Source organism: Hibiscus syriacus, unplaced genomic scaffold (assembly GCF_006381635.1).
Source record: "Hibiscus syriacus cultivar Baekdansim isolate YM2019G1 unplaced genomic scaffold, ASM638163v2 tig00117034_pilon, whole genome shotgun sequence".
In the NCBI taxonomy this organism is placed as follows: domain Eukaryota; kingdom Viridiplantae; phylum Streptophyta; class Magnoliopsida; order Malvales; family Malvaceae; genus Hibiscus; species Hibiscus syriacus.
The window spans coordinates 7,856,731-7,880,560 of NW_024063533.1; the positions used below are offsets into that span (position 1 = coordinate 7,856,731).

Consider the following 23,830-nt stretch of genomic DNA (forward strand, 5'->3'; position numbering starts at 1 on the left):
TAATGTTACGTGTTTCAAAAAAATTGAATTTAGAGCCCCTAAGTGGATTTAGGCTATCTTATCAGAGAAATGGTAAAGTTTTTTAACCGACAATGAAGATGTTGAACGATTCATTGCTTACATTAATGTTTCAAGTGTGATGTTACATTGTATGTTGTTGAACCTAGAAGTAGTATTATTGGGTCAGTAGCGGTAGTAATCAACTAAGTGGGTCTCAAAACCCACAGCCTTTCTCTAATCCAATCCAAATCAACTTTCACCAAATTCCGGTTTTCGTATTGACCAATTAGACGATGATGAGCCAAGAGAAAAAATTGTGAGTACTAGTCAGTATTCGAAATTTGATCTTGGTCAATACCCGGACTTTGATATTGGTCAATACACGAATTTTGATGATGTTTCAGAGAAGAAACAGACCCTGCGTGTAATGATTTTGATATTGGTCAATACCCGAATTTTGATGATGAAACACCCGTTGTCGAGGAGATGTTGTTGATGATAATGAGGAGGAAGTTACGACTGTGAACATGTTGAACATCCATTCTGTAATTCATATATCCTGAAGAAGAAAAAAGAAGAAGAAAAAGTCCCCGAAGAAAAAAAAATGCCACGGGAGTATAACTGGAATATGCCAGAATTACTTCAGTTACCGGAAGAAGAGTTGGCAAAGAAAGCAGTTGATTGTTACACAAAAGTTATTCGTATCAAGAAAGATGATTGTTTTGATACAAAGGAAGACTTGAAGATAGCTTTGTATACGAAATGTGTGGAAGATGGCTATCAACTAAAGTTAACAAATCAAGCAAAGATCGTTTCGAAACAAGGTGTACGATTGACAAAAACTGTACGTGGCGTATGATTGCAAAGAGGATAAAAGATTGCGCAATGTTTCAAGAACCCAAGTTTTTCCTCACCATAGACAGGCAAACAAAAAAGTGTTGGGTGGTTTTCTGGCTGAGTTAATGTTTTTGAATGGCAGGGTATCGGGGACATGAAATTATGACTGACAGAATGCTCGGTTCAAGATTAGTATGTCATATTCTCAAGCTTGGAGAGCCAAATGTTATGCCTTGGAATTGTTGAGGGGGTCGCCAGAAGCATCGTTTGCCCAACTGCCGGCTTATTGTCATAATTTAAAGCTGAAAATCCTGGGTCGGTAACTCATATCAAAACTATAGAGATGGACGCTTTGAGTTGCTGTTTATCGCCATTGGTGCTGCGGTTAGTAAATCAATATAATTCTGTTGACTCATTTATGTTAGTTACATGCATTTAAAATTTAAATGATTATATTTCTTGTGTATATTATTTTGTAGATTCGTTCGTTTATTACTTGCATGCGCCCAGTTATTATAGTTGACGGAGCACATTTGAAAGGTCGATACCTTGGAGTAAACTTATTAGCAGTAGCCATGGATGCTAACAATGGGATATTGCCAATAGCTTACGGGGTTGGCAAATCTGAAACCTCTGATCATGGACATGGTTTATGGGGCATCTTAGGGATTGCATAGGTCCTATTAGCAATCTGAAAATCATATCCGATAGGGCAAACTCAATTGACAACGCTGTTAGAAGGTGTTTTCCCAGAGTTTTTCATGGACTTTGTGGTGTTCATTTGTATAGAATCTAAAATCAAGGTCTGCTGGTATAAAAAAAGCACAAATGGACATACTGGAAGGCTGTAAAGGCTTATCGGAAGTGGATTTCAATAAGCATATAAACTGTTTAAGACGTGTTTTGCCTCAGTGTGCTCAAACACTAGAAGATGTCGGGTTTGAAAGATGGTCAAGTACATCAACTTGGAGCAAGATATGGTTTCATGACGTCTAATAGTGCAGATCAATTAACGCTCTAAGTCGTCATTCCCAGAAATTACCCATTACTATGTTAATGGAGTTTTTCGAGCCTTATTCAACAGTGGTACTACAAGAAAAGAAACCATGCAGGTATTATTTCTTTGAATTTACAGGAATTGGGATATATTTTACTAAGTATTATTTATTTAAATTTACAGGAACATTGGAACATCGTGTTACACCATGGACTGAAAAAAAGATAACGAAACGTGTTGTGAAGTCAACGTCATGGAGAGTTGAACCATGTTCAACACTTTGTTTGAAGTACTGGATAATACTTAAATGGGCTTGTCGATCTAAATGCAAGGACGTGTAGTTGTATGAAATGGCAAACATCTGGGTTATCCATGTGGCCATGTTATAAAAGTGCTCTTCATCTAAACCAAGATGATTCAAGCACATACGCTATGGATTGCTACACTACAGAAGTATATCGATAGACTTATGCCGAGATTGTCTACCCTATTTCACATCCTTCTGAGTGGGACATACCAGATGACTTACAAACAGTTTGCCACCAACCATGGACAGAAGGCTACCTGGCCGACCAAAAAGTCACGATCGTATACTCTAAGGGTGAAGAGAAAAAGAGATCGACATGTAGTCGTGCAAGGAAAGTGGTCATACAAGGTTGACATGTGATCACCAGTGCCATCACAATCATCTTTTCCTCTACCAAAATATGGATCATCATCAAAATCCAAAGCTCATATGGTGTCAAGAAAAAGGCAATCAAAATCGCAATCATCTTTAAAATCCCAATCACAACTGGCTTCACCTTTTGGGTCTGTTAACTTAGGTGATTTTAATGCAAACGTTGTATTATGTAGATTTTATGTGTGAACTTTTAACATTTTCAGTTAGGCATGTATTAGTACTTTAGTTTGAAAATTGCTATGATCTGTTCCAGTGTTATCACTTAATAGGCAATCATCTAATGTCCATCGCAACGCGGAAATTACTATCGCAATGCGAAATGAAAATCGCAACGAGAGATCGCAATGCGAAATGAAAATCGCAACGAGGGAATCGCAATGCGAAATGAAAATCGCAACGCGAATTTAATTTCGCGTTGCGATTTTCATTTTCGCGTTGCGATTCTCTCGTTGCGATTTTCATTTCGCATTGCGATAGTACTTTTTGCCTCAACATAATGCATATTGAAATCAACAAAATCAACCATTACATTTCAATCAATTAAACAAACACAAATAAGAATTATGTTAACACAATTAAACAAATCAACTTTTACAAATCACCTTTTACAAATCAATTAAACAATCAAAAAAAGCAATAATTATTAGAGAAAATAACACTTCTACTATTGAATCAACTTTTGCAGCCATACATCATTTCACGCAGCTCACTTCTGAGATTAACCTGCATAACCAACATTTGCTCAAACAACACTTTTACACATCTAAAACCTACAAACAGCAAATTATTGAATTCTAGGTACTAACCAAACATTTTCAAACCACAAGCCTATAACATACCAATGTTTATGGACATTTTATAACGCGGATGCAGGTAGGCAGCGTCTCGTATATATCGATCTAGCCATATAATGTCGAAACCACAAGCCTACTGCAGCTCTATCTATATCGGTGGGAGGTAGATACTTATACTTCCTGTGATCAAACGGTCCAACGCCAAGCATACGAGAGGACCACAATCCCCTCTGGGTCCTTTGTTGTTGTGGTGCGGTCTCGTCTCTGCTAACTGTAATATTGAGCTTCTTTGGCTCTTGTTTCCAGAACGAGTCCAATAATTTATCGCATCCAAGTATTTAGCCAATAAGAGCTCCATCCCTTAATAATATCTCTTAAATCAGCCAATGATATGTAATTTATCATGCTGTCTATACTATTGCCTTAAGGGATGGGATCTGAAGCTCGACGAGAAGCCAATGGTTACGTTCCAAAACAGGGATAAACACCTGCAATCATAGTAATAATTCATTCATGCGTACTTATTTGAATACCTTTAAACTCAATCTAAAATAAACACTAACCTTATCGACCTCCCACCATGCAGGATAAAGTTTAGCTTGTCCATTACCCAACGCAAATGATTCATCTCGTTGATTCTTCCACACGCCATCTCACGGAGAGCGGCAACCTCACCACGTAAAGTAGACACTTCCACACGCCATGCACCATCGTTATGCGTAGAGTAGATCCTCACGCAAGGCATTGACCTCATCACGTAACTCCCTTGACTCATCCCGTGGAGGTGGAGAACAGGGAGATAGAAGTCGTGGCATCTTTGTCGTCGCTATCATGAGGTGATGGTGGAGAAGAGACTCGATGATGTGACGGGATAGGTGATGGCTCTCGTTGTAGAGGTGTATAGTCGGGTCGATCAGGTGATGGCTCTGGGTGAGGTGATGGCTCTCGAAGTGGAGGAAGTGGAGGCTGCTCATCATTCGTGCCATCAAAAAAACGCTGACTAGCTTGCCACCAATCAGTGGCAAGCTCAGCCTCCGTGGGTGTCAGTCTCATTAATGGAGTGTTGGCCTCCTAATATAAAAACTAAAACAAAGTTAAACGTCTACTATTAATAACTTGTTTATATATGATGTATTTGTTAACTTACATTATTATTGTCGCATATGGTATTAAGTCTTCCCAATCCAACATAAGTTTCCTCTTCCAGGAAATAGCCCTAGGAATATCATCTGAGGATTTAATGCATAGTCCGCATGCTGGGGAAAGCCTCGAATATCCAATCTACAAACATATAAAACAAACATTAGTAATTGTTAAATAATTAATTATAATTTTGAAAACATTATATAGAAATTCTTACCTTAAAGGCCCAAACAAAGCCTGACAAAGTGTATTTCGACCCATCGCCCGCAAACTTTTGCGGTCATCAAAGGCAGACGACAACTTAGTCCAGGTAGCTTTCCATATATACGAACCCCACGGAAATAGATTCCATGCATTTAGGTCCTCTACCAATAATATTAGCTGAGGAATAGTTGTCTGGCCTCTCCTAGAAAGCCGGCATACAAAAGTAGTAGAAGGCATACTCGGACAACATCGACGTCATTCATCCGAGTAAAACCATCTTATTAAACAATTTCTTCATGTCGTCGACGTGTAAGTTCGGCTTCTCTATGACTCATCAGGAAAAACCCTGGATAACCATGATGGGCGGGTGATATGACAGTGTACCGGCCTACATCGTGTCCGAATCGTAGACCAGTGATTAAGCAAACTCCTTCCGCCCAAAACAAGTATACGCCGGGGAAAATGAAACCATATCTCTTCCTCACCACGTTGTATACTGTCGGGTAGATCGCTAGTCATGGTCTGAAGCCACAAATGGGTCAAACTAGCATCCCACCCGGATGCTGTACTCAGCCATGGCCCGAAGCAGGTTTCTTCAAACAATTTCTTTGTGCAGGTGAAAGCTTCGAAGCAATTGTAGTGGCTAGGCTAACTTTATTCCTAATGTCAATGAAGCCGAAAAAAATTTCTACAAAAAAACAATAAACATACCAAGTTAGATATACCAAAATACACTATCAAGATATACCAAAAACAAAACAAAACATAAATAGTAGTTTATTCTTGAAACTAAAATTTGCAACATGTTTCTGTCTTTTGGTTGAAATGAAAATCGCAACGAGATAATGAGAATCGCAACGCGGAAATGACTATCGCAACGAGAGAATCGCAACGCGAAATGACTATCGCGACCAGACAATCGCAACGCGAAATGAAAATCGCAACCTCGAAATTAAAATCGCAACGCGAAATGAAAATCGCAACGCGAAATGAAAATCGCAATGCGATTTTGGTTTCGCGTTGCGATTTTTATTTCGCGTTGCGATTATCTCGTTGCGATAGTCATTTCCGCGTTGCGATTCTCATTCTCGAACTTCTTCTTCTGCATTACTTCACCAAAAGACAAAGCAAAGAAAATACTAACTTCACAGGCTAAACAGTTTAGCAGTATTGGCAGCAATCGAATGAATTTAATAAGAATCTAAGTGAAATGGTTATCTATTATTGAAATTACCAGAAACTTATCATCAATTATGACCTAAAATAATGCAAAAATTTCAAAATAAAAATAAAAAAACTAACCATCGGAGGTTGATTTTCCATTTCTGAATGATTGTGAGGGATTTTGACTGTGAATGTTGTGGGGATTTCGCCGGCGATGGGGACGGAAATCTTCGGAGATGGGGACGGATTTCGCCGTAGAGAGTGAGAGATGGAGAGACTGAGTGTTGTTTTTGGGTTTGAGGTTATGAGTTACGATTACTGTGGACGGTTCATTTTCCGATTTATTAAGAAAAAATATGTGTTTGGAATTTGAAAAAAAAAATACGCGTTAATACGAATGGCGCTAAGTAAATCGCGTTGCGAAAGTCAGTATCGTGTTGCGAAAGTAAGTATCTCGTTGCGATTTTTTATTATCGCATTGCGATAGTCAGTATCGCATTGCGATTTTCCCAATTCGCGTTGCGATTTACTTATTCGCATTGCGAATTTCCCAATTCGCGTTGCGATTTACTTATTCGCATTGCGAATTGGGAAAATCGCAACGATACTGTAGACCATCGCAACGCGATTTTCAACTATCGCATTGCGAAAATGCAACGCGAATTTGCGATAATGGAGATCGCGTTGCGAATTAGCGATCGCATTGCGATTTTGTTGGTCATTTTGGCAAATCCGGAAAAAGTTGGTTAAAATCGTATATTATATGGGATTTTTGGTCACTGAGGTTATTTTCTCTTTAATTAATGCAAATTCATGGATTTGAAGGGGACACGTTTGATTGTTTGATTTGAATACAACTGTTGGAGAGAAACACAGGCCAAGAAAAGAAAGAGAAAGAGATTTTTTTTAATAAAATTAAAATAAATTTGAGACACGGTGTTATTTTTGTTGTCTTTTTGATTTTAAAGAGTTTTGTTTTGATTAATTTGGATTGATTTATATTACATATCTAATTTTAATAGATACTTTTTCTAACAAAAACTTTTTATATACATAAAAACTCACACATGAAATATTAGATACCGTTTATATAAATATATATATCGGTGGTGTTATTGGTTGACAGTGAAGGTCAACCAAAAATATCTCAAATGCAAACGGTTGGTGAACTTACAGGTGGGTGGTCTTTCTTTAGCATTAACTAACCCACACTTTTTCTTCACATACCTTCCGCACTGAATTTTTTTATGCAGAGAAATTAAAAATTAAAGGATCGGAAATTATTCAAATTTAATTAATCTTTATAAATATAAGGGGGTGTTTGGATGGAGAATGTGGGATTTTCATAGAAATGGAATCCACATTCTCTCGTTTGGTTAGTCCGGAAATCTCATTCTCGGTAATGTAAGATTATCAATAGTGAATTTTTGGGGCATATTACCGGGAATGTCATTATCTCTCTTTTCTTAGGTATTGTTGGATTACCGGTGTTTTGGACTAAAATACCCTTAATTTTTTATCTTTTTTTCCAAAATATCATTCTTCTGTCATTAAATAATAAAAATTATACGAATGTTAAATTACAAATTTATCCTTAAATTATTTTAGATTTACAAAAAAATCTATAATTACAATTTTATATAAAGTTCAGGGGTTAAAATAAAATTTTACCATTTCATTAAACATTTTTTATATTTTTAATTTTATAAAAAATATATATAAATATTATGAATTTAATTTTTTAAAGAAAAAATATAAATATTTTCCAACTTGTAATATTATAAAAATATATAATAAAGATAATTTGATCAAATATACATTCCAATAATATTTTATTTCTTTAACCAAATACGGTAATTTTACATTCATGCTAAGCCAACCAAACACAAAATAAACATTCACAGTAATCCTATTCCCTGGTAATCTTACATTCCTACTGGTAATCTTACATTCCGTGAACCAAACGCACCCTAAAAGTAAATTAAATATATAATGGGTAAACTACACAAATGATCCCCGAGTATAGGATACTGCTCTGTTGAATCCCTTAACTATTAAAAGTTACAAAATGATCCCCTGATTATAGGGAGTTACTTTGTTGAGTTCCTCGACTATTATAAGTTACAAAATGGTCACTAGATTATTTATTATATTTCAAACTCATCATTTTCCGTTAAAAAAATTGACGGTAGGTTGAACTGGACATTAACCTGTTGATTGAGATATGATAGTCGTTTGAGATTATAAAATCAGATTTTATCATACCTCAGGTATTAAGTTAACGTCCAACTCAAACTGATCATTAAAAGGACAAGTTTGGAATGTAATAAATAATCGGTGATCATTTTGTAACTTTTAATAGTCGAGGGACTCAACAAAGTAACTCTCTATAATTGGAGGACCATTGTAACTTTTAATAATCAAGGGACTTAACAAAATATTACCTTATAGTCAGGAGACCATTTGTGCACTTTACTCTTTTCATTTTTGTTTACACGGCTTCTAAATAGCTTTAAATTGTCTGCGTGAGCATTTAATTTTTTATTATCAATTTTACGAATTATTAAATAAAAAAAGGGATTAAATTCCGTAAATTAAAAGTAGAAAATTAAACTTAAAAGGTACGAGTACAAGGAATGGGAGTGCAAGTAGACCCTTAACTGATAAAATAAACTCAGCTTATCTATTCAGACCTAAGTTCAATGGCATAATTGATTTTAGAGTAAACTATACGTTTAATAACTAAATTATTATTTTTGTCACGTTTTGGTACTTAGTTTTTTATTTTTCCAAATTATATTTAAATTTTATTTTTTTTCCAAAATTATGCATAATATTTACTTTTTATTTCGTTTTGATACATCGTCGTTAAAAACTTAATGAAATTTTTATATGTGACATTTTTTATAGGTAAATTACATCATTCATCCCTTAATTATCTTCTCACTCCTATTTTAATCACTGAAGTTTAATATTTTTAATCTAATTACTTAACTTTCAAAATACTCCTAATTCAATCACTCTAATTTTTAGATTTATTTTTTTATTTTAATTATATATTAATAAAATAATAATGAAATATGTCATGTCACAAAAATTATTAATAAAATAAATTAGAGTGATTAAAACAAGAGCAATTTGAAAGTCGAGTAGTTAAATTGAAAATTTTTAAACTTTAGTGACCAAATAGGAGTGAGAAGATAGTTGAATGATGAATGATAGAATTTACCCATAAAAGTTCCACCACCACAGTTCCGTCAAGTTTTTAACGGCAATGTACCAAAATGAAACTAAACTAAACATTAAGTATATTTTTGTGAAAAATAAAGTTTAGGTACCAATAATGAATAAAAGTAATTTTTTAGGTACTAAACGTGTAGTTTACCCTTGATTTTAATCAAAATTTGAAGGGTTTATTTAATATTTTAAAAAAGAAATAATTAAAAAATTATAAATATTTAAAAAATATTAAAATATTCATAAAAAGAAATATAAACACCATAAAAAATTCAAAAAAATAAATAAAAACTAAAACACAACATAAATTATAAAAATAATAAATTAATATAAATTTTAAAATATTTATAAGAAATTAAATTTTTTTAACACTTTCATAAAAAAAGTCTTCGTTTATCTCTTGTTATTCTAAATTTACTGCTGGTCATTAAACTTATTTTCATAGGAATCACCATTACATTAGTGTAAGGATAAAATCCAAATTTTCTTTTGATTTTCTACACCAAATTAGTACTCATTGATATTTGGCGTAAAAAATCGAAAAAAAAATTGAATTTTATTGTTGTAAGACTTTATAAATATTTTTAAATTTTGATTTATATATTTATAATTTATTATTTATAAATCATGATATTTTTTAATATTTTTATTAACTTTATGTTTTTTTTTTAAAAAAAAAATCGAAGAATATTTTAATTTTTATATTTAATTTTTATATGAGTTATCACTGTTTATTTTTAAAATTATCGGGAACCCAGAAGATATTTATACCAATTTGTTAATTTAGTTTTTATATATTTAAGTTTAAAAGTCCAACTCGATTACCTAATTACCTAATTAATTAAATAACTCGACTAAATTAACTATTTGAATTGATTTGATTTTTACCGACTCCTAATTACATGTTATTGTTATAAGTTTAATTTTTATTTACTTTTCATATATAAATATAATTCACTAGTTAGATATTTATATAACAAAAAAATACAAAACCGAAAGTTTACCACGTTTGTGGTGTGCTTGTTACTATTTTGTGTAGAAAATCGAAGAAGAAATTTTATAACTCTTAATTCTATTAAACATATGTTCAATAAATAGTAGACTCGAACTGACGAAAGATCGTTGGGGACTTTCTTGATAAAAATATTTAAAAATTTTAGTACCTAATAAATTTATTTTTTATACCTACCATTTTATAACTTGTTATCTTTTAAATTTTATAACTTCTATTTATTTTTTTAAAATTTTTAAACATATTATTGATTTTTAATTTTTTTTTTACTTAAAGATTAAATAAACCATCAAACTTTCAATACTAAGAAACCCGGTTGAAACTACAACTTAAAAGGCTCAAATGCTCAGCACAACCTAAAACTTTTGTTGATTTGATTGATTGAAGTTCCAACTTTTTACAGTTTTTAGGCTCTTGTTTTTATAAATAAAATATGAGAATGAGCCAACTCTCAACTAGAAAATTAAGGAACTTTTTCCTACAGTGTCTAAGCTAAGTACTGATTACTTCACAAAGGTGCAGTCTGGATGGTGCTTGACGTTGTGTTGTGTCTGAACAATGCAAGTTTTGATTTGAGTTTAGACATCAAATTCCATAGATCCTGCCCCCATGACCATGATGGGTCATTTAGAGCACGGATAGAGTTGAGGCAAACAAGGAGAGTACCGCCTTCGTGCAGGAGAACCTGTAATCATCCAGGACAGGAAAGGTGTTAAATTCGAACCATCAGATTCCTGCCAACCAAGATTTTGAATTACAGAAGAGCAGTAATTAAGCAACAAATTAATAAATACATGTTAGTAGCATACAGAACGAAAATGTTTCAGGTATCAGAGACCATGTTTTCATTCTAAAAAACACAGGGTTGATAAGTTTTGCAAGAAAAGGCAATCATCAAACTGATCATACCGTTAACCAAAGCGGAAGAACCCCCAAGACTGATGGAAGAGAGGCCAAGATTATACAAGTTAAGGCAAGGGCCACATTTTGCTTGACCTGCATGTAGAATTGCATAAATAACTGCGCATGACCAGAGTACAACAAGGATAAATAAGGGATTAACCGAGTACCAGTGAAGTTGTTTGGCGAGCCTTGGCTATACTGAATGGAACACCAGAAATATTGTCCTGCAGCAATAGGACATCTGCAACTGCTGTAGCAGTTGCACTAGCACGCTGAGCTAAAACAATTCCAACAGTTGCAGCAGCAAGAGCTGGTGCATCATTGATGCCTTCACCTACCATGATCAAACCTCCCCCTGCCATGAACGTGGATGAACTGTAAATAAGCTGTTTTGGCTGATCATTTTTATGTAAAGATGGTAATCAAGGAAAACTTCACATGATAATTTGATAATCCATTAAGATATGGAGTAGGAATTTGCCACGAGTATCTATTGAATATCAAGATATTGAACTTGATAAGAATCCAGGGCTCACTCATATCCCCTGAAATCTTCTTCACATGCTTGAGTTTGTCCTCTGGCTTTAGGCTGGAGTAGACTTCATTTATGCCCACAGAATTAGCTACTCTCCATGCACTTGACTTGTGGTCACCAGTTAACATCATTACTTGGAATTTTGCTTGATCTTTCAATTCAGAAACAACATCTAAAACCCCTGGTCTAGGCCTATCCTCAAGGTGAATCAAAGTCACCTGCACAAATTCATTACAAAACTAAATTTAGTATTTACAACATAAATAATTGATTAAAAAAACGTGATGCCGCAAATAGCACAAATCCAACTTGTAGCTGCATATACATTCAGTTTACTATTGAACTCTTAAACAAAATGCAACTGTCCGTGTAAAATAGCTAGGCTTGACAAAGCATCCAAATCTATAGAGGTATTAAAATACGAATATAAACCATGCACAGGCAGATATTTTTTAATTAGATATATTTTGGGCATATAAAGTGTCTTTTCCAAGCGCATCTTCCTGCTTCTTTAACACCCAATGGATGCATCTGCTTTGAAAAGTAATACATAGAATCCACACATTTGGTATATATACATATAGCTTACTTGTGTCTTTGTGTTTCAAATGCATATCTGTCTGGACGTGAGAAAGAAAAACAACTAACATGATGGATGGAGATCGCACCTTTTCGTCAACAGAAAGAGCAGCATGAACAAAGTCAGTTCCATAAGAAGAAGCATTAACAGCTTCCCTAATCTTCCTTGATTCATCTTCAGATTTACAAAGTGAAGTGATGAATTCTATAGAACCAAGTGATGCTTTCAACAATTTACCTCCTCTAGTTCCTGACTATAGCAAAGCCGAAATGATTATAAGTAGGATGGTTTTAATGTAACAGAAGGGAAGCAAGCAAAATCTTTGCTGCGAATAAATCATACAGTGGAATTGAGGAATATTATTCTATCATCCTTTATTTTGAATGTTGCTCGATATGAAATTATCAAGGGACAGAACCCCTGACTTTTGTTTTCATTTTTTATTTTGTTTTTTACAATATTGATTAATGATAATAACATCAATGAAAGGCGCTTCAAATGAAAAGATGACAATGCATATTGTTTTCCCCTTTTTAGCATTTTTTTCAGCAAAAAACTAGCACTGAATACTATACTGGAAGCAACCCCCAATGACTGTGAGTGTCATAAAAGTTTTGCAGAACACAGGCTTCCCAAGGGTTGAACTTGGTGTTAAGTTATAAATGTACAATCATAGGCAAGGCACACATACAAACTATAGAAGCAAAATGGATATCAAATGGTTTGGAAATGAAAATTAGTGATGTTGAGTTTTGACAAACTTGAAGATAAACCATTTCCTCATTAATATTGAATTTTAATATCACTGAGACAAATGATATATATTGGTAAAAAGACACATTACCTCAGCACTGTTGAGAGTAGCAACTAGACCTTTGCCAGGAAAATACTCAAAACCATCAACAGAAACAGAAGGAAGATCTTTCCCTATGCTATGGTCTACAACCGCCCTGGAATAAAAGGAATGATAAATAATTCAGCAAGGTAGAAGAAAGATTGTGACATTAATTCATACAAGAAATATAAAAATACCAAAAAATATGAGAGAGAGTGTCAGAGAGAAAGCGGAAGAGAGAGGGAGGTTTTCAGTTGGTCAGTCTTCCGGCGAAGATTGGACGTTTTTCGTTGATAATCTGAGTAAGAGGGTAACTTGGAAAACACTTAAGGAAATTTTTCAACAATAGGGGAGTGTTGTACGTGTTTACATCCCGAACAATCTTAACAAGCTGAATTATAGAAATTACATGTTCGCTTTCGTCCAGTTTGCAAAGGAGGAGGGGTTGATGAAGGCATTAGCAAATATTAATGGTATTTGGATAGATGGCAAGAAGATCTCGGTAGGAGTTGCCAAGTACCAGAAGCAGAGACTCAGGCAGGCTGTTAGAAGCAATGGCAAAAGGGAAGAAGATAAGTGGAATAAGGATGTGTCTCGGAGTAGAAGAGCTGGATCAGAGTCATACAACCGACTGAGAGATGAGAGATCTTACAAGGATGCGTTAGCATCTTTGGACGGTAGGAGGGAAGGTCCAGCGGCAAAAGAGATTCGGGAGGGTCATATAGTTAAGGAAGTAGGAATGAAGAATTTGTGGGAAATGCATATCTCCTCAGACGAATATGATTGGGTGAAAAGATCATTAACTGGGATCATCAAATCCCACTTGGATCTAGAGATAGTAGTGAAGGGGCTGGCTAGTGAAGGGATCAAGGTCAAGGGAGTTAAATGGGGATATACTTGGAATTCTTGCATCTTAATCTTTGGTTCGAAGGAAGAGTTCGAGGAGGTGTGGTCGAGCAGAAGAGAGGAAGTGTCCTTTTGGTTTGATTGGCTTGATCCACTTATGAGTATAGATGGAGTTCTGATGGCATTCTGTTCGGTAGAGTTGGTTGGAACCCCCTTACTATGTTGTAATGTATTTTTTTTGGAAAAGCTTGTCTCAAGGTGGGGGAAACTGGTGTGTTTCCATGAATCCACGATCAGAGGAGAGGATTTGGCGATGGTAAGAGCTTTGTTGAGGGTGGCCAGTCCTTATGATATACAGGATACTGTCACATTGGGCTCATATGGGAGATCATACAAGGTAAAAATTAGTGCGGTTGCAAAAGAGGTGGAAAAGGATATAAGGCCAGTTATTTTGAGTACTCACCAGGGGCTAGGACTTAATAAGAAGTCTTTTGCAAAGGGTCTAAGGAGGTGGTGTCCTTTAGACCATTTATCCAAAAGCATGCATTTCAGTAATACATCGTTGGGAAGGTGGAATAGAGGTTCTACTTCTAGAGTGTATAGAAGATCTAAAGATAGAAAGGTGTGGTTTAATACGAGCAGTGAAGGAGTGTTACAATCTTTGGAGTTGCAAGATCATAACAGTTCTTTAATCAGCCCTCTGCTGAGCAATCAGTCTTGTCCTGCTATCTTGGAGGTAAGACAAATGGGGGGGGAGGAGGTTGGAGATCACTTATAGTCTCCCCGGAGGATAAATGATGTTTCATCAGTTGGTCAATCTGATTCAGGGGCTAGGTTTGAGGCTAGAAGAAAAAGAAGAAAAAGAAGGCTTCTGATCAGGGAAGCTCTGGATAGGGTCAGTTTTCATTCTTTGTCTTCTCCAAATTTCTCGGTATTTTTGGAAGAGGCTTTGGCTACTTGGGAGGTTAGCAAAATACTGGGGATCTCATTCAAATAAGGGAAGAAGGCATTCTTGGAAAAATTCATAAATTTTGAGGAGAATTTGGTGGAAAACAGGGAGGGGCTGGACCCGGGGGTTTAGTCTACCGATAGTTCTTATACCTTGAGGTTTTGGTTTTAGATTAGTCTTTATGACACAGATGAAGATTATTTCATGGAACGTAAGGGGTTTGGGAAAAAAAGAGAAATCTAGAGCTATATCAAATATGGTTAAGAAGTTTAAACCGTGCATCCTTCTCATTCAAGAAACAAAGCTGGAAAACTGCTCTCAGGCTCTTAGGAGAAGGTTAGGAGGTTGTATACTTAATGGTGGAAATTTGTCCAGCTGGGGTCAGCAGGTGGATTAATAGTCTTGTGGAATGATAACGTATTTGAAGTATCAAACTGCCATAGCGGCAGATCATTGCAGTTTTGGGAAGTTTAAGAACTCAAGTGCAGAGTGTGTGATCATAAATGTGTATGGTCCTTCCGTTGATTCAGAAAAGGCAGAATTTTTCAGGGAGTTAAAGGATTTTGTTGCTGCTCAAACCAGGTCAGTCCGTATTGGGGGTGATTTCAATGTGTACCTTGATCCGACTGAGAAATTGGGAAGGTCTCAAAATTGGCTATCTATTGATATCATGAGAAATTTCCTGAATCAATCAAACTTAATTGATCTACCTATGATAGGGGGAAGGTTTACATGGTGTAATAACAGAAAAACTTCTACTTGGGTCAGACTCGACAAGTTTCTTATATCTGGGAATTTTCTGTTATGTTTTCCGAATGTTGTGCAGAGCTTATTACCTAGGTCTTTATCTGATCATAATCCTGTCTCATTGGAGGAAAAATCAGTGGATTGGGGTCCTAAACCGTTCAGATTTTTTAATTATCTTTTAGAGGAGAAAGGTTTCGAGGAGTTGGTTCAATCGTCCTTGGAAAATTGGAGGGGGAGTAAGAAGAGAAGGGGCTTCTTCAGTTTTTTACAAGGGACAAAAAAATCAATAAGAAACTGGTCTGACAATAAGTTTCATGGGATTTCTGAGTCTATTTCAGATTTGGAATTGAAGATCCATGATATTGAATTTAAGGCACAAGACGATGTTCTCTCCCAACAGGAGTGGGATCAGTTGTCTCAGTTCAGAACGAATCTTTGGAGGCTGTATAGGGTTGAAGAAAGTATTTGGTTTCAGAAGTCAAGGACAAAATGGATAAAAGATGGAGATAGAAATACAAGATTCTTTCACCTGTCTGCGTTAAACAGGAGCAAAAGAAACGAAATTACAAGTTTGAAGATCAATGGCTCTGTTGTTTCAAATCCGCATTTGATAAAGTCACATATCGCGAACTACTTTAAGAATGCCTACAGCTACAAGTCTACTATGGAAGTGGACGTTTTATCTCTGGATTTCGCTAAGCTTACAGAAAGTCAATCTACAAAACTTGAGGATCAGTTCTCTGAACAGGAAATTTGGCAAGCGATAGCCTATTCAGACAGCTCTAAAGATCCAGGTCCGGATGGCTTCACCATGGGCTTCTTCAAGAAATGCTGGCCGACTTTGAAGGAGCATGTTTTGAGATTTTTTCAGGATTTTTATTTGGGCAGGGTTTGGGAACATGGGGTTAATCATGCGTTTATTACACTCATTCCAAAGAAACTTAATTCGGATAGTGTGGAGGACTTTAGACCAATTAGTCTTGTGGGTAGTCTTTACAAGATTCTCTCTAAAGTGTTATCTAAGAGACTGAGCTGCTGTGTAGGAGATATTATTAGTCAATCTCAGTTCGCCTTTATACCGGGGAGACAGCTGTTGGATTGTGCCTTCACTGCGAATGAGGGAATTGATTATTGGAGAAAACAAGGGTTGCGAGGGGTTGTACTAAAAGTTAACTTCCGTAGAGCCTACGATTCTGTGGAATGGTCTATTTTATTAGAGCGATGACAGAGATGGGTTTTGGTAACAGATGGTCTTCGTGGATTTCTCAATGTCTTTCAACAACGTCGATTTCAATTCTTGTGAATGGGTCTCCTTCGGATGAGTTTCCTATGGTCAAAGGTTTACGGCAAGGTTGTAGTCTCTCTCCATTATTGTTTAACATTGTGGGCGAGTTGCTTCATTTGATGCTTTCTAAAGCAGTGGACAAGGGTCTATTCTAGGGGTTCGTAATAGGGAAAACTGATAATACTACTAAGTTGTCTCATCTTCAGTTCGCCGACGATTTAATCATTTTTTGCCAAGCTTCGATTACTCAGCTCAAGAACGTTATAAGAGTGTTGAGGATATTTAGTATCATGGCAGGTCTGCATTTAAATTTGGTTAAGAGTAAGCTTTTGGAATTAACATGGAGGAAGATGAATTAACAGACTGGGCATCACGAGTGGGTTGTTCAGTAGGTTCCTTTCCAACAGAATATTTGGGCCTTCCCCTAGGTGCCAAGAAGAATTCAGAGGCTCTATGGGATCCAGTTTTTAGGAACTTTAGTGCCAAACTTGCAGGGTGGAAAGCTTCATTTCTGTCATTGGCCGGTAGGACAGTTTTATTGAAGTCGGTGTTATCCTCCTTATCAATTTTTTTCTTATCTTTGTTTAAAATGCCATGCAAAATTGGTAAGAAGTTAAACTCGTTAATGGCCAATTTCCTATGGGGTGATAAAGAGGAAAAGAGGAGAATCCACTGGGTGAACTGGAGTTCGGTCTGCAAACCATTAAATTGTGGTGGATTAGGTGTTCTTGATTTGAACCTCACTAATCGGGCTCTACTAGGCAAGTGGGTGTGGAAATTTGCCAATGACAAAAATTCCCTTTGGAAAGGCGTGTTGTGCAACAAACATAAGGTCAGCCGCAGTTCAATGTCTATTAGGGAGGTTTCTCATCCTCAATCATCTTGGATTTTGAGAGGAATAGCTAATAACTATTTGGAGAATGATTCGGTAGGAGATTGTCTCAGGTCAAATTCGAAATTGAAAGTAGGAAATGGTAAGTCCATTTCTTTTTGGAATGACGTTTGGGCAGATGAGTGTGCTCTGAAATTCCTTTTTCCAAGAATTTTTGTGCTCTCTCCTAATAAAGAGGGGAAAGTTGAGGAGTTTGGTAGCTTCGAATCGAGTGGTTGGGTGTGGAATGTCCAGAGAAGGAGAAATTTGTGCGATTGGGAATTGGTCCAATAGTTGGAGTTGATGTCTAAGTTGAAGGATATTCAACTTTCAGAAATTGTGGATGATTTTTTATCGTGGACCGCTAGTGGAGATGGATTGTTCTCAATTAAATCTTGTAGAAACACTCTTGGTAATATGTCTGGGGGTACTGCTGTGTGGACAAAAGGGGTTTGGTTGGGCTTTGCACCACCTCGGGTGGAAGCTTTCCTTTGGCAGCTTGCTCACCAGAAAGTAGCAGTAAAAGTTGAGTTGGTTAAGAGAGGTCTACCCATAAGGGATGATATTCTGTGTCCATTTTGTAAGAAACAGGAGGAATCTGTGCAACATCTATTCATCACTTGTAATGTTGTTTGGGAATTATGGAATAAAGTAGCTAGTTTTTGGGAAATTGCTATGGTTCTACCACAAGATCCTCCTTCTCTTCTTTGTTCCTGGGGTGAGTTGAGGGAGAAATCTACGATTTGGAAGTTTATTCCAGGAGTCATTTTTTCTGGTCTATATGGAAACATAGGAACGCAATGGTGTTCGAAGGAATTCTTTTAGACAGAGTGTCACTGTTCTTCATTGTTAGATTCAGGCTTGCTAAATGGTTCCATGCCAAATTTCCGGGTATTAATATACAAGAGGATGTGCTGATTGGTAATCCATCACTTGCAGATGGTGTTTCATCTTGTAATGTTAAAGATCGTATTGTCTTTCGGTGGTTACCCCCCCCAGTAGACTTCCTAAAGATGAATGTCGATGGAGCTGTTAGGCAGAACGATTCGGGTGGAGGTATAGGAGGCTTATTAAGAGATTGGAATGGTTGCACTCTTTTGATTTTCTCAGAGAGTATTGGTCAAGCAATCCCCCCACTTGCTGAATTAAAAGCTATAAAAAGAGGCATGGATATTTTTCTGTATTCTCGATGGGATTCAGTTGGTAGGTTGATCGTTGAAAGTGATTGCTCGTCTGCAGTGGAATGGATTCAGTCCCCGACTCTGGCACCTATTTTTTTCTCGCCTATTGTTTATCAGATTTCGAGTCTTATCTGTGGAAAGGTTCATTCAGTAAAGGGAGTGTAACGGAGAGGCAGATAGCTTAGCAAAGAAAGGGATAGGTTGATTGTAAGGGTCTATTTGTGGTTTTCTTGACCAAGTGTGTAGGTTTTTATGTTGGGAGGAGGAGTGTTTAAGTCTTATGTCAAGCAATTTAGTGCTATTTTTAACTTTTATGTAATGTTCAATATTAATAAAAATTCCAAGGCACTCTTTTCCTCCTTCCTATGATTAACGACCTTTCTTCAAGGTCTTTAATTTAAGAAGGGGGTATTTAACGAGGCCTTTCATTCCTATCAAAAAAAAATTCATACAAGAAATATGACCACCATTATTAACAATGGCAAGTTGAGTAGAAATTAGTTATCACCCTCAGTAACTTATAAGATACACATGGTCACAGAATGAGGTACACAGAATGCAGACTCAACATACAAGGGATAAACAATTTCATTTTATGCATTACCTTCCAATAGGATGAGTAGAACCCTTCTCCATAGCAGCTGCTACTGCAAGTGCTTCTGCTTCACAGCTGGGAATGCAGCAGGAAGAAAAATTTGTCTTCTTGTTCCCAGTCAGATGTCCATAAATTGGCTCAATTGATTTAAACATAAGCCCTCCAGTTGTCAATGTCCCAGTTTTATCAAAGGCAACAGTGTGACAGGAAGCTAGAGCATCGAGCACTAGCCCACCTTTGAGCAAGATCCCCTATAAAGAGAGTTAGAATGGCAGTTAGATGGGAGAAGGTCAGGTGCATCAAGATTCATATTAAAACCAAAAGAGTGCCTTAATAGTTAAGCAATTAGATAAATCCAGCCCTTCTACAAGCATCATCAAGTAAACAGGCTTGTTTAAATGATCTCTTACCATCCAATAAAAGGAAAACCTATTAGCTTTAACAAAAACTTGTGCAAGGCAAAGATGATCAGAAAAACATACACATGAGGATACACGATTTAAAAAGGTACTAGGAAGATGATTCTACTAATTGCACAGTAAAAAATAGAACAAAAGCCTAATATTAGCTGATGATTCAACTGAAGTACAGAAAACTAACAATGGTTAGACTGAGTCTAAGGTATCAGAAAAATCATAGTTAAAACCATATTGCAATGCAGTGAGCTTCGACCACTATCTTAACAAATGAAAATAAATACATTTACTAATAAGGTTTGTATAAACTTGAGAAAAACCATACTGACACAGTGATAGAAAGTGTGTGAACACTCCGTGATTACATGTAAACATGACCACTACCTTTCTCGCACAGGAACTAACAGCAGTAGCATACGCTAGTGGAGCAACAGCCAAGGCACATGGGGATGCTGCCACCATAAGCCCCAAAGCCCTGTAGATTGATCCTCTGCAAACTGCATAATCAACACCAAGCATCAGACAGGTGAAGTGAAAAAACAGAAAATGACAGTGACACTATCAACGAATTGTCAAGAGCAATAACAAGACAAGTAAAGCTTCAAACTAAAAAGACTAAATATTCAGCGAGAGCTGATGCCAAGTGGAGTTATCAGAAGTTAAGATTACTAAAACAAAGACATGTTGCTAGGTAAGTACTAGCACAGTTGGCACCAATGCTGCTTTTCAGACTCGAGGTTGTGGGTTGAAGAAGACTTAGGCGTGTAATGTCATCAGGTGAATATAATTAGTTTTTGTTCTTTTTTTTGGGGGGGGGGGAAGGTTAGTTTAAGATTTTTTTTTTTTTAAAAACCTTAGACAATAGAAAGAAACACCTAAGGTAAGTGCAAAGCAGAAGTTGCCTTCCTTACATGATAAAAGTGGTGCATACCATGGTTAACAACATTACTGGTACAAAGCAATAGAAAGAAACACCTAAGGTAAGTGCAAAGCAGCTTATACTAAGATTTACCCGCAGTGCTAATGAATGGCCACTTAAAAAGAAAAGGTCCAAGAACTGCAATGGCAACTGACAAAACAACCACCACCTTGCTGTAACGTTCACCAAATTCATCCAACCACCTTTGAAGCTTAGGCTTATTCAATTGTGCTTCTTCAGTTAACTGCACAATTCTGTTAAGTGTTGATTCTTTCCATGTCTTTAGTACCTAATATGAAATTATCAAGGGAAAATACCCAATACATAAGTGAAGGATGTGAACTAGAACTGATACAAAATATAGTTCCGTGGAAGAAAACAATTTACTTACTTTTTCAATAAACAATTTCAGAAGATAAAAGACTACAAGTCCAACTGTTCTACATTTACTGTTCTGAAAACTCATAAACACACCTTAACAATTATTCTACCATCCAAATTTCTTGCTCCACCTGGAATCCTATCTCCAGCTTTTGCCTCTAATGGTTTGATTTCACCAGTCAAATGCTCAATAGTAATTGTTGCACTACCTTGGAACACTTCACAGTCTACAGGAACAGACTAGAGAAGTACCAGCTCAAATCATTTAACTTTTCCTTCTAACATAAAACTAAAAAAATCTTTAAAATATTAACAAAATAAAATTCATTTTCTGATTAGCACAGACCTCACCAGTGGTGACCAGAATGTAGGAGCCAACCTCCACATCATGCATAGGAATGCTTCGGTATGACAAATCAGAAACATTTGGCAAATTATCATCATCCAAATTTAGTACAAGTGCTGAATCCGGATAGTTTTCCTTCAACTCCTTTACATCTATCATTGAACGACTAGTAAAAAACTCTTCAGCTGCAAGTAACCAACTGTCAATATCACAAGAAAGAAACATAGTACGCCTCTGAAACAAATTTCAACAAAGCTTGAAACACTCACATATATGAGCCAAATTGAACATTGCAAGAAGCAAGCCTCCTTCCAAGGCATTCCCCATAAAGACAGAGGCAAAGGCAGCAAGTGCCATAAGTACATGAATGTTCACTTTTCCACCAGCAATATCAGTAATGGCATCTAGTGCCGCTGAAACCTGACCGGTACAGATAAAATGCAATACAATTAAAGGTGATTTAAAGTATAGTAAAATCAATTGCTGAATCAAACATAATTACTTCTTATTTCATTTACAAATTAAAAAACTTAAATTATTTGAAGAACTGTATTTGATGCAAAAAATAATCATAAAACTACCAAAGGGAACTTTAAAAGAGAAATGGAGTTTTACCCCGACGAGAGGGAAAGCGAGGAAAAGGAAGACGTTTTGGAGAGGCTTGACAGTTGGTTTGGGGACCAAATAAGGGCAAGCAGCGGCAGCAATAAACAGTGCAGTGGCGCAGCAGCAGAGCTGAAGGTGCTCTCGCAAGTAATTGGCCAAGTCCTTCCATCGAACGGCTTTAGCGAACCCGATCACGGCTCTCTGGGAACCATTCAACTTACCAGAACCATGATGATGGTGGTGGTGGGTGGTGGTGGTCGTGGTCGTGGTCATGATCATGATGATGGTCGTGATGGTTATGGTGGTGGTCGTGATGAGGGACGCAGCGGATTCGGTGATTGTAGGAATTAAGGGGAAGAAAGAGGGATTTGTGGCGGGTGGAGAGGGGAGAGAAAGACAAAGGTTTAAAGTCGACAGAGTTGAAGCGTCCGAGTCGTGGACGGCGTAAAGGGCGAGTCAGAGGTGAGAAATTGGTTAGTGAAATGGAGTTAGTTTCCATCGCAAATTCAGGCCATCAAAATTGTGGGTTGAAATTTTGTGCGTGGGATTAACCGGGGATTTGGGGTTAATTAATAATGCTCCCCTTTAAAGAAGAAAGAAAGAAATAAAGAAAAGGGAAGGGGGCGATGTTGTTAGAAGAGGCACATAATGACCTCATCTTTACCACATGAAATGAATCACGCCATTACCCACATCATATGCTTTGTGCCCTTTGGTTTGGAAAGTGAGAGTGACCCCGGTGGGTCTGGTCCAAATTATTTTATAGCGTTGTCAATTTATAATAAATTAGTCACTGACGTCAACTGTTTTTAACGCAAGTAACATAAAATTTACATAGTTCGTTAATCGTTTATCTAAATAGTTGATCACCATGCTAGAAAGTTTGTCGAATTCTTTGTTAACCGATCGCCTCTTCAATTTTAGCTCACTAAAATTCAATCAAGAAAATTACCGCAAAAAATGATCAACAATGCCCTCTTCATCTCTATACCCACCATAGAACCATGCTTTCCATCATCAAACTCTTCACTCACACCACCGCCCATGCTATTTTGGTCTTGTTCAACTATATCATGAATTATCTCTCTCAATCCTCCTCCTACCCAATAACAATAACTTCCCCAACTGAACTCCTCCTCCGATTTCCCTACTAGATAATTTTCGAGTCACCACTCAACACTCCACCTTTTCCAACTATGATCATTATGATGATCATCACCAATATTACGATCCAAAAGAGATGATGCTAACAACTTATCAGCCGATAGTTCAGTTTGGCCATCTTCTATATTTCTCGGATAAACAACACAAATGGTAACTAATGTTTGAATGAATTTTTATTGTTTACACTGAAGTTTCAAAAGTTACATATTGGTCATTAGCATTGTTTTTTTAAGCAAAGGATAGCATTCAATCATTCAATTCCAACCGTGAGAAGGGGGGATTTAGCCAAGGTAGAACGAACGTTTGAAAGATGAATACCCACAATGGATAGATCGACATCTTTGGAACGCAGCCTGTTAATCACGGCAAAGGAGTCCCCCTCTATATCCACCTTAGGCCAACCATTTTCCTTGGCCATTTCAATCCCCATTCGAAAAGCTTCAGCCTCCGCCAGTTCAGCCATGAATGCGCCTCTAAGTTTTCGGGCATGTCCTTCTACCACCATATCATCGTCTTCATTTTTCTCCTCTGCCTTCTTATATTCATTTTTTATTCTCTCCTACCCCTCCTACCTCCGCTTCGGTCTCCTAATCCTATTTTC

The 23,830-nt window shown here is 36.6% G+C and overlaps 1 protein-coding gene and 1 long non-coding RNA gene across 2 annotated transcripts; both read right to left on the minus strand.

Annotated features, from left to right (window-relative positions):
- Positions 1-773: 773 nt before the first annotated feature.
- On the minus strand, positions 774-23,355 carry LOC120196940. Its single transcript, XR_005523224.1, has 3 exons — positions 23,244-23,355; positions 2,518-2,523; positions 774-784 (listed from the first exon to the last, which is right to left on the minus strand). It is a non-coding gene; the product is annotated as an uncharacterized LOC120196940 (long non-coding RNA).
- Positions 10,417-22,644, minus strand: LOC120196938 (probable cadmium/zinc-transporting ATPase HMA1, chloroplastic). Its single transcript, XM_039198612.1, is given in 14 exon segments — positions 10,417-10,755; positions 10,980-11,066; positions 11,141-11,328; positions 11,510-11,726; positions 12,177-12,341; positions 12,933-13,038; positions 19,407-19,648; positions 20,198-20,310; positions 20,826-21,021; positions 21,207-21,353; positions 21,460-21,644; positions 21,729-21,879; positions 22,075-22,311; positions 22,313-22,644. Coding segments are annotated over 14 exon segments (2,463 nt in total). The 5' UTR covers positions 22,565-22,644; the 3' UTR covers positions 10,417-10,578.
- Positions 23,356-23,830: the final 475 nt, after the last annotated feature.